The sequence below is a fragment of the Epargyreus clarus genome, unplaced genomic scaffold (assembly GCF_041222505.1).
Source record: "Epargyreus clarus isolate Ecla_fem2 unplaced genomic scaffold, WU_Ecla_fem_2.2 ptg000026l, whole genome shotgun sequence".
NCBI lineage: Eukaryota > Metazoa > Arthropoda > Insecta > Lepidoptera > Hesperiidae > Epargyreus > Epargyreus clarus.
This window is the reverse complement of record NW_027332233.1, coordinates 13,143,755-13,156,286: the sequence shown is the minus strand read 5'-3', so window position 1 is coordinate 13,156,286 and position 12,532 is coordinate 13,143,755. Positions and strand designations below refer to the sequence as shown.

General features: G+C 34.3%; 1 protein-coding gene across 4 annotated transcripts in view; it reads right to left on the bottom strand.

The window, feature by feature from the left end:
• The window catches only part of LOC140753108 (uncharacterized), a 251,251-nt gene that overhangs the window by 43,534 nt on the left and 195,185 nt on the right, over window positions 1-12,532 (bottom strand). For 3 of the 4 annotated variants that reach the window (XM_073087490.1, XM_073087493.1, XM_073087491.1), the window contains exon 4: window positions 10,056-10,090. The exons of the other annotated variant lie outside the window; for it this stretch is intronic. In XM_073087490.1, coding sequence (XP_072943591.1) covers window positions 10,056-10,090 — 35 coding nt within the window. The remainder of the gene's footprint in view (window positions 1-10,055; window positions 10,091-12,532) is intronic. 4 annotated transcript variants of the gene reach the window in all.

Sequence of the window (12,532 nt, the reverse complement as noted above, 5' to 3'; positions counted from 1 at the left end):
AATTGCTCCCAGCCGGTGTGTACGAAATTGATCGTAATTCCGTTTGTGTTTCCAACTGTGTCTCATAACAACTTCCCGATTGCAATGTCGATTTTAATGATATCGATTCGCGAGGGTTCCGCCGTTTATGAAACAATTTGCGGCGAAAATCTCCACGGATCTCTGAAAGACGCGATATGAGCAACGGGAGAAAATTTTATATTTTTTTCACCAAATCGCGCAGGGGATTGCGGGCTGATCTTTGTTTTATGAGAACGATTAAGAAAAGCATATTTGAAGTGTGTACTCTGGCTTTATTTGCGCCCCGAGAGGGAAGCCACGCTTCATTGATCTGTAATCGTTTTTCGCATTTTATTGCCGCTGTGCCTTATTTATTCGAGGGTTATAAGTGTGTCGGGGATATGAAGTTGTTTCGCTTACTTTCGTCGGAAGGAGTATAAGTAGATCGTGTATTATGTCATGTGAAAAATATTGGTTTGTGTATTTATTATAGGCTTGATTACCTGTTGTATGGCGATAAATTGCACTGTTACGTTTAGTTTATATGATTTACTATGACTGTTTATTTCTACGGCTGTGAGTATTAGAAGGGTTTACAATGTCGGTTATGATTTATGTTTATCAGACAGAACGTGGATTCTATTATGTTCCACGCTGCTGTTTGCTGGTGTAAAATGTTCACTGAAGCTTGTTGCAGAAGACTATCAACATAATCTTCAACTGATACTTAGCGGAAATATCAGATCAGTACCTCCAGGGACAATGGTAGAACCCAACGTTAAACCACCACCACCACTGCTACACCTTCTTCTCCTCTATGACGACAGTATTAAGTGCTATAATCTTAGAAAGCTTTATATAACTGCGTGCCTTTATGTAACTATCCAACCTGTTGATAACCCTGTGTTAAAATGAACATAATACGTAGCTTTAGATCTAAATCCCAGATATTACGTTTGTACCCACTATGTGTTGCGGCGGTTGCGGGCGTTGCGAGTACGGCACGAGGGGCATTTCATTGTGCGCCGCCGCAGCCGCAATCGTGGCCACGAGGCGGGATCGTTTGAATACAAAAACAGGAGCTTCTGAACGTTGAACCTTAAGATAATTCAGAGTTTACAGGTTTTTGTAATTGGGATACAACAGTTAAAAAGTCAAGTAGGTATTTATAGTAAGGAGTTATTTATATAGAATTAGTAGACAATTGTTTTATGCAATATAAGTAAACTAAAATGAGTGTAGTGATTGTGCCATCGTACTGTTTTCAATCATCAGTTAAAGACATTTTTATATTTATATTGGTTGGTTTGAGTTGAGGTTTAATCTCTTTGGGTTACTCCGTATGCCAACCTCCGTATGCCTCCATACTACATCATTCAAATCGAAGTATGCTTCGATGTGAATACTTATGGTACAACCGCTCATAAAAATAGTATGTCATCACAGACGAAACCATGTTCAAATAACATAGGTTTGTAATTATATACAAAGTTCTGACTATTAAAATAAATAAAGAATATTAGATATGGATAATAGTAAGAAGATTTCCAATACATTTAATTTATTACAGACTGGAGCATCGCCGTAGTATAAGCTACGTTTTATAGTCAAAAAATTAATTGCAAGTGGCGTCGGCGTGATTTAGACGACCGAAATGTGGTCGTTAGTGCGAATTGAACGAAGGGGTTGTTCTCCACCCCCATATAATTAAACTTTACTCGCTACGATATTTTTGATAATAGCTATCATGTTTTACGTTTGATGGAACGAAAATTATTACTGATTTTTGGTAAAAGTTCATGTAAATCAATGGAAAATCGTATGAAAAATATTTTTGGAAATCTTATGTAGAACATTGAAAATAGAAAAGGAAGTCATTTATAAGTCGTTTAGGGAAAATGTAAAGTTTTATCATAGTGATTATAGTCTAAGATCTACCTGCAATACTTCTCTGTCAATTTGCTTTTAACTAAAATACATTTAATAGGTGGTAATAAAAAAGGAGTTTAAATATAAGACATAGCAAATAAAAATACTTTTTTCAAGACTTTGTACTTAAGTACTTAAAATTTGGAATCATGGAAACACCATGAGAAGACCTATACCCAGCATTGGGTGAATAATGGTTGAAGAAGAAGAAGAAGAAGAAGACTTAAAATTTCTGTGATAATTAGAGAAGAAATACTCTAATTATTACAGAAATTCTAATCAATGGAATAACATAGCGAAATATATTAGTCACGGGGATAGAAGTTGTGTCGTTACAACAACTACGACTAATTCTTACAGGTTTTTTACGAGTACTATAAAAATGCAAATGTTTAGATTTATTTTATATATCAAGTAAGATTTACTAAGCTTTGGAACGGAAACAAAAAGAGTTTCAAAGTGGCCGTTTGTAGCGTCACAATTCATAAATTAACGCGTGGCGCTTTTGTTTCAGTGGGGTATAACGCAAAATGAAGGCGTATTAATTATTCAACGCCACACTCGTCGCAATCAGAATAAGTGGTGATGTTTCTGTCAGCTTGCGGTGGCGGCGTGCATGATTAGAATTCTTAAGCCCCGAAGGCTTGATTAGAGGAAATTAAAATCATTATATTCTACCGCGTCGCGTCTACCGCAATACCGCTGCTGTACGAAAAACGAAACGCATAAAGAAGGCCGCCGGAAACGGAAGCGGCACCATCTTGGAGCCGCCGGGCGGGGAAACAATGGATTCGTTAATTAACATTTTCTTACGCCTCGCGGCTGTCGAACGACGGTTAATCGGACAAAATATTTACGACGCAGACGCCGTGAATATCTCCAAATTAATTTCGTGGACGTAAAATTTTGTTAATGGCACACATTAATGCATTTTAACCCCAATGCCTTTATATTAAAGTTTGACACCTTTCAATATTTTCATTAAAGATGAATGTGTGCTACCTCACCCCTTTGAACTCTCTATGGTTTTTTTAGGTCTTCTGAAGGATTTAACTTATGTTAAAACTTTCTGTAAAGTCATGTATCTAAACACGAAAAGTCCGTGTTCGATTAGCTTTTTCCGAAATTTACTCGTTAATTTACGTAAAATCCTTTTAAATTTAGTTTGTATACCAATTCCATGCAGACTAATTTTAAAATCTGTTTTTGTTTTAAGTTCATAGTAAGACACAACTTGAATAATTTGTATACATTTTGCACCGAGGTATTATCTAGGTACCTATATTTAAAAAATAAGGGTTCAAAACAATTTTTCAAAGCTTCATTTATAGGCAGTTGTACAAAATACACTGCAATACACCAGCCGGTGGCTACGTGGGAAAAATAGCCATCATCAATATGGCGCGATAAGAGATGCGCTGGACGCACCGATATCGATACTAGATTAATTGATGACATATTGCCGGTCATTTAGATGCCATATGACGCTATCTGACTAGGGTTAGATATGAATTTCCATATTATACCAACAGGCAAATATTCGTTTATGTGAAAAGAAAAAACATGTTATTTTTTATATATCCTTTATTTTACTAATGGTTCACTTGAGATATTAAATATTATGACAGAGAGGAAAAATAAATTTCATAGTTACTGAGTTAAATAATTGTGTAATCAATTATTACACATGCATTAAAATAAAAATAATATGAGAGACAAGGTGTGTTCATATCGTGGAACGGATAAGAATATTATTTAAGTTCATATTTGGACAGCGTCTACAAAACAGACTAACTAGAAAATTGGATCATATGAGTATTATTTGAAACTCTTGAAACTTTATCACCGCGGTGTCACCGGCAACAGCAAGTAGATTATAACTAAAATATGACGACAATATAATATACTGACATTTTTATTTTGCATATTACGTCAAATAAATATGAGCTAAGCGCTAGTCGAACTCATACATCAAGGTTAACGTTATATCACATAATACAAAGGTTTCTGAATTATTGACATGTAATAGTAAAATCCATGATTTACTTATCTTAAATACCGTACTAATCGATAATTCGATCGAGTCTATCGGTAACTTTTATCGATATATTTCACTCCCTAAAGTGCTACCGGACATTCATGGGGCATGTATTCGTATTGACCTTTTGATGAAGTGCCATCGTTTGTTAAAATGAACGCAATCGAATGCACTCGATCCATTCACTGAATAGTGATGCGACATGTCCTGAGTAATGGTTAGCGAGATTTGGAACAGTTGGCGTGTTGATAAATGGGTTGGTGGTTAGTTTTTGTTTATCGTATAAGCTTTTAAAAATTGTATTTTAGGAGTATTTTATTTGGTTCATCCAATTTGGTAATCCAATTTTTATTGGAATTTATAATTCCTATCGTATTTTGATATTAAAACTATGAAATTTGAAGATTTGAGCGGTATGCTTTATATTTAGAAAACAGAGAAAAAAGCAAGGAATCATGTAATAAAATGAGGAACTCCCAATAAAATTGCAATTCTGGAGATTTAATTGCTAAAAGGGCACTTCTCTGGTTGTGCGGTCGTAAAACTCAGTTATTAGTGGATTACCGCCGTAACTCGCTATCATGGCTATAAAACGGATAATCGATGGCTCTTCATGTTTATTGTCTATGGACGGACGTCATCAGAGATCAAAAATAAAAGGAATTAAAAAATAAATTAATCGTATGTGTTGGTACTGTGTTTAGTTACTTGAGATTATTTTATAAATAGAAAATATAATGTAATTAATTGACTGTCAATTACCAGTCAATTTATTACATTATATTTCCATATTATTTATAATATCATTTGCAGATCTTATAATATTCAAACAACTCCAGGTGAGAATTAACTAAATAAAACATGAAAAGTAACCCCGCTTAGATAAAAGTACGCAAATATTATTTTAAGAAAATTATGAATTTTAAACTGGCTTACAAGTTAAGCAAATAAAAAATCTTGTAATCAAATTAAGTACCTTATCGGGTTACGCCGCAACGGAGTTCGTACTGCAACCGCTGCGGTCTCAATTATTAATTGTAATTTTTGACAGGCACCTGTCAATTCCGCAGTGCTCAACCCTTCCATAATCCTCCCCAAGACGCGGGAGCTCTCCTTAGCTCCCTCGGAATAAATTAGCTTTCTCCCGGCCACATCGGGATATAAAATTTTGAATATGAATGGAAAATTTTGCATTCGTAATAAACCGCTTTTACTCTGTAACGCTGCAGATGCGTACTCGAACACTGGATAAAAATGGATTCCGCGCTTGTCGTTCCTCAGGTGGCTCGCCATAAATATTTATTAATTATTTTTTCAATAATCTCTCCTCTCTTGTATCCTCCGAGGACGGAGGGATATCTCCACCGTTAATTGCTTTTTGTTTCATTTGAATAAGTATTGTTTTTGACTGTTCGAGCGTGATGCTCAGTTTTATGAAATCTGGACGATGAATAATTTTGTTTAAATAAAGTTAATTGAATAAGATTTTTTCATGTAAGTAAATTTGATTTTATCTAATACTCAAACTTTATAACATTCTACTCGTAAATCAAAATATTGTTATCGATAATAAATATAACTAAAAATATACCTAAATATGTCACAACGTTAAGACATTAAGCACTACAAACTTAAATAATAATAGTAATTTCAACGTACTAAAATTGGGAAATAACAAAAGTATACACAAAATGGTTATAGATTATCATCAAAGATAATGTCGTTATATCGTAGCACAAAATGATATATTCTGGAACATCCCTAAAGTGAACGATGCCTAATTGATTTTATAATTCGAGGGAAATTTAAAAAAAGAACATTTGTATTTGAATTCGAAGAACGTTTGCGACACGTAGCAATGCGCCCACTGCGGTACACCAGATTATAAATAAAAAATGCCACCCTTATTATTAGAGCTTTTAAACATAAAATGGCATGACTAAGGAAATATTGTCTTAAAAAATAAATATGCTTCCGAACACCTACATTCAGCCGTCTCAGTTATATTTTCATCGTCTTGTATAATTTTATTGAAATGACCGAATCGGAGTCACAGACGATTGCCGTATTTTTTGTAACTGATACTGATTATGTAAAATGTTTTTTTCTTTAATTGAACAAGAATTTACTGATTGTTTCGATTTTCCCAACCCAACCAATATTTATTTCTTACTATATAAAAATATTAAAAAACGTCCATAATAAACGCATATGTAACAGACAAGAACAGATAGGTACAAATGCATTCTTTATGATAAGTAAAGTAGCTAAATGTTCTTTATGATAAGTAAATTATTCAGCTTCAATTCATGCACTATCAAACTAACTAAAACGATTATGTCTTTATCTCTACTATCTATCCTAAGTATACATAAAAAAAATCTGATTCATGGTTGTTTGAATATTTGACAGGCGGACATAAACATCGGATATGTAATGACCAGTAGGGATATGGGCATACGATAGTCCCGTGGGCTACCGCTGAGCGATTGAACCAATTTGTCCGTGTAACGTGTGGTCACCCTCGGCATATTAATTTTTTATTTGATCAAGATAGTTACGGCGGGCAAATAGTTTGATAATAAAGCCAATTTTTTGATAATACTACACTTCGAAGCACATTTTGAGTGGTTCTTTCCATCGTTGAGGGAAAATTATACAGCCAGGCGTGTCATTTGCCGGGCAATTTGAAAGTCGTTTGATGTCAATTTATCTTATTTTCCAGTTAAGTACTTATCGAACTAATACGAAGTATTCTTCGATAATCACTCACAATTATTTACTGTTCACATTTTTGCTAGAACGCAATTTGAATACGGTATTAATTGGATTAGTTTCTTTTATATGGGGTATTCTAAAAATTCTCAAAATAATAGGCATGTTGCAACTAATTAGTTGCATAAATGTCAGAGAATAATGTAGCGAGGAAACCTATTTCTGCATAATTGTTATGCTTCTATCTTACGCTACTATGAACATGATGTTTTAAATGAATAATTTCTACTTATATTTGCTTGATCAAAATTAAGGTACTCAATAAATAAGGTATATATTTTCTTATATTTACAAGCAGAAATTAGCTTGTCAAATCCATGAATGTAGTAGGGTAGAAAATGACTGATTAATTTTACGTTTCTTATTTTATTTGTACACTATTTGAACCTTTCATTTCCATGCGAGTGCAGGCGCCCGCAGGCTATATTCCCAAATGCTGTTTATCTTCGAAGACTGGTGTTGGTTTTGTTTGGTTAATAAAGTTGTGGATTTTCTATTGGTACACTTACGAGTACCACTTATAATAAAAAATATAGTATTAAATTTAAAAATATACACTACGGATACATAAACATTACTCAAACAGATTTTTGGAAACAATATATTTACGGTTTATGTATCTACCATTGTACTAATTGTGTAAAGGTATTATAATTAACATTAAAATTAATATTGTTAACAATTTTTCACACACATTTTGGTTGTTGAAACAACATAGTTGTTTCGATAAAATCATTTGCTCTCGCTATCTTTTATACCCCTACAATATAATTGTTTGAATGAAATGTGAACCCACGTCTAAAAGCTAGTTCTGAAAACGAAATCGGATCGTCAGCGAGTGTCATGGTAATGCTCGGATCGCGTGAAGTTGAACAATATATACCGACGATTGACTCGGCTCGAAGGAAATGAATAGATTTCATTTTAGTGTCATTTGTAGAGCTAATGGCGCCTCTAACTAATGTCATGTTGAAAACGAAATAAACACGGGGGTGGGTAAATGTCGAATTACCAGCCGACAGATGTTAACGATCAGGCAATAGAGATATATTGTTCTGTTAGAATTTGGTTTATAAATTTATGTTTTAGGGCAGAGTCAAGCTATGTAGTATTGAGTTTAGTGCTTTATTAATACATAGTTAAGAAAATTACGCCCTTATGACATAATACGTATGTGGCTTTAGATTCACGAAAATCTACATATTTGTGAGTAACCTTATAAGATTAGCGCTACTATCGAGTAGTGGTGCCTGTTATTTTTTGACAGGTTCAATTTCCGGTAGAAACAAATTTTTACATAAAAATTGTTTCGCGTTACCGTAATACGTATACCGGTACCGGTACCGTATAACGTTAAGAATTTTGGAGAAAACATAATTATCTAAATGTAGCATTATTCCTTCACTAATTTTTATTCTATGGAAAGTCTTAACAAATGTCAGAAACAATGTTATTAGAATCGTTACGTCTGTTCCAAGCTTGACATAAAAATAGATCCACAAAGAAAGTATAATATTTTTGACTTGTAAAAACTGGAAATTATTCTTACCGTAGAAAATTGCCGTCGATTTCGTAGCGCGCCCCAATAAAACGTAGCTCAATTACATCACAATGTCTTCTTTGTGTTTTTTCCAGAAAACAGTTCGTAATAAATAATACCGTATGTCATTTCTCAGCACGTATGAAATTTATAACGCACGGAACCATTTCGAAGGGCAATTTATTTGTAATAGAGCAGTTTCGATTGGGATTGCTACCAAAATTGTTGGGTAGTACTTAAGATAGAACAGTGACAGACAAGTAGTATAAATTTAGGTTATACATTATATAAAGGTGTGACTTTAAATCTAGAACTTTTATCATAGTGATGTTGTAACTTACATTTTTGAGATTATGGTCTAAGATCCGAAGCTAAATCGAACTGGACCGAGCTGATAATAGAATGAAACTCATTTTATAATGAAATTAGTACATTGGGTAATACATTAAAAATGGGTTTGCTAAAAAAAACCTGGACAGGATAATTTTAATTATTTTTTGAAAAATTAAAATTTATTTGAAAATTAAATTTTGCAACATCAAGATAATAAGAAAATTCTATTCTGAGTGAATGTTAAAAACATACAGAATGTGCAGGCTTTGGGTTGCCTATTATTTACGTGGACGAACTACTGGGTTGTCAGGTATAAACAGGTATTTCGCTGGCAACTACTTTCACTCATGATGATAATAGATAAAATTTTATATCAGTAGAAGCGCTGTTTTATTGTGAACACGTTGATATAGGGTTGTCTGCAAAATAAAAATTAATTTTTCAAAAAATAATTAAAATTATCCTGTCCAGGATTTTTTTAGCAAACCCATTTTTAATGTATTACCCAATGTACTAATTTCGTTATAAAATGAGTTTCATTCTATTATCAGCTCGGTCCAGTTCGACTTAGCTTCGGATCTTCTACTATTAATCTCAAGGTAAGTATTTTATAATATAGGAGTAGCAGACGAGCATGCAGTCCACCTGATGGTAAGTGCCTACTGACGCCCATGGACATCTGTAATTGCATCTGTAATAAACCTCAGATAGGATTAGATATTCCTACCAGAGGTCGGCCACAGATGTGCCGCTACTCCTGAAGACTAAGCTGGAACGCCTCGGGAAAGTCTGTCTTCAAAAGTATTGTTTGTCAACCTGCATTTGATCACCGTGGTAGACAGTGGCTTATGAATACGTGTAATTTGTACTGCGCATTAAATCTGTTTTAATTCTAAATTGTATACTTTCGTTTCACTTTGACTTATCATGTCAACATATGAAAGTAAACTTTCGTTTTTTCCACTGAAGTAATATAAAGGATAATATATTAATAAATTGTTAAATTTCCATAGAACCAAAACAATATTAATTGAATGATTACAAATATTGATGAGAAAATTATTTGAAGAGAATATAACGTAATATCCGCGGAAAACTATATCCGGGCAATCACAGGACACTAAAAAATAAATTAGAGTGGCACATCCGACCCTACCATCAGTATATCACTGATCGGAGTGGAGGCGCCACGCCGCCACGATTTGTGACTTAATCACTTTATTGGCAGCGAGGGAGCCAGCCTTATCTGAAAGAAATGTCGACCTCCACTGATATATGAGTAAACAAGCTTGCACTTTTCCTCGCCGACTTTTGGCGGTCACAGCGGCCATAAACTCGACGCTGAAGTTTGTATTGCCGCCGTGGGGGACTAGAGTGGTTTTAGAATGTTGTTTTTTAGCTTAAACCGATTTGAAACTTGTAATGGTCTTATTTACTTGCCTTGTCGGAGTTGCCGTCGTCGCAGTCACGAGCATCTGAAAGTAATATCCGAGCATTAGATACTGAAAGGATTACTAGTTTTCGTATAATTCTATAATGGTATTACTCTAAAAGTCAATTTTCCTATCAAAGCACATACTTGAAATGTGCTTTGACGTATTGAGTTCCACGGTCACACATCAGAAAAATATTACTTGTAAATTAGATCAATCTTATCAATTGACTGGTAGTACAACCAGCACAGTTTCATCGGTATCAGGTGAATTGCGTATTCACTTGCTGCTTCGATCTTATAAGAAAATACATACTCGTTAGCTATAAATCGAATCGGGAACATAACGAACGCAAACTAGTAGGTACAATAAAGACGGAAGCGTCCATTTTTATGCTTTAATAACAATATCAACAAGAAAGGGGTGGGTTTAAGGTAATGTGTACACAGGCGTCTTCGTATCCCGGCCGGTGATTAGCTATAGAGAACACAACGCAACGCACCGCACCGGACCTAAATATGTTTGTACTTCGGCTTTGGCCGTACACACCCAATATCGGGCCCTCCTGAGGATCGCCCATTACGTAGCCTCTTAACGGCGGACGGTTTTAATTAAAAACTTCTTGCATTAGCATGTGTCCGCCCAATCACGATACAAATCCCTTCAAAATATTATTTAATTTCCGAGGAAATCTTCTGCTTAGGGTCGGCTCGGGATAAGTACCATAAATACTAACAAATAATTGGGTACACGTTGCCTTTCTTCAATCAGTATTTTTCGTTGTAATACAATAATACTTTATTAAATTATTTTATTGAAATAAATAAAATTAGTATGTCAGTCACATGTCAGTCATAGATCTACTGATGTTAAACATATTTTTAAAATGTACTCAATTAGATTCAATTGTTTTTATGAACGCTTAGGAATATTTATAAATGTATTAGATCTGAACTATTTTAAGACTGTACCTTTAAAATTTGAAAATAGATTAGCGAAATAGAATAAATTTACTGTATTATTTCTTGGTTATTTTAACATTATTTTGTTCTTATGATGCGCAATCATACATAAAATACATGAAATACCAAATTAAAATCGATACAAAATCGAATATTATTTACATATTCAAGTGGGTCAGGGGTCCTAAGCAAACAGCGGGTAGGTTCAAGAGGCGTTCTTGGCAATAAACAAGGCCAGGTGTACCGGCGTGACCAACTCGGAAAGTATTCGCGAGCTCAAACACTCGTTATGCATGCCTCGCCGGGTTTAATCACGGGGCAAACCCGCTCGAGGCGCTGCTAATGTTTTCACTATGTATTTTTTACGTATCGGAACGGTACTGGAACTTTCACGGCATGGAGATGGCAGGTTGGTTTAAACTTTATTAAATGGATTTTAATTTCTAAGGGATACGGTCCGATTTGTGTTAAATGAAGATGGTGATAATCAATTTTCTATTCAGTTTTCTGTGTTCAAACGTTGGGATGCAGAATGTAGAGTGGTGCACAAACTTGTTACTCACATCTCAATGAAACACTATTGCAAAGTTTTAGAAATACGAAAAAGTCTGAAAGTTTGAAGGTGGTAGAACCCTTTGTGGTTCGACTCCGCGGCACCACCGCTACACTTATACTTCTACCTAATAACAGCAGTGTTAGGCGCTGCTGTGTTCCGGTTTGAAAGGTGTGGTAAGGGAGACAGACTTTTCCGAGGCGTTCCAGCTTAGTCCTCAGGGGTAGCGGCGCATCTGTGGCCGATATCTAATCCTATGTAGGGTTAATTACAGATGTCCATGGGCGGCAGTAGCTACCTACCATCAGGTGGACTGCATGCTCGTCTGCTACTCTTATATTATAAAATATTAAATTTAAAAAAACAATACTAAGTTGGCAAAAATAGATGTACATATAAATAAATAAAATTAAAATGTTTTACATTTTTTTTTTCTATTTCACTGTTTATCAATTTGAATCTTGCAATTGACTCAACTCAATTTTAATGGGAAATCGAATAGAACTTTGGAGTTATAATAATTAGCTATTCCTTAACCTGAAAGATTTATTTTTCTGGAGAAATTGTAAAATCATGAAATATGATAGTGAAGTATATTACTGTTTTATTTTGAATCTACCTTTCGTCTGATTTTGAAATATCATCTTTTTGGGCTCAGGTATTTGGAGCTCGCGATGTGCTCTCAATATTCTTTCCATGCCTCCACCGTTCGCACGAAATACTTTATCCCAACAACGCTAATTGGAAATGTTAGAGTTCATTTTTAGTACGTAACGATGTTTAGTTTGCTGGTAAGAATTTGAAATAGGTATATATATGGTACAACACGTGAACGAATATAATTCTAAACGGCTCTATTAAACTTCTAAGTTAGATTTTTAGCCTTATGTTGTAAAGTTTTAAATATATCTATATAAATTACTTAAAATTCAAACACAGATGCTGTGTATTACAACGAATAAATATATG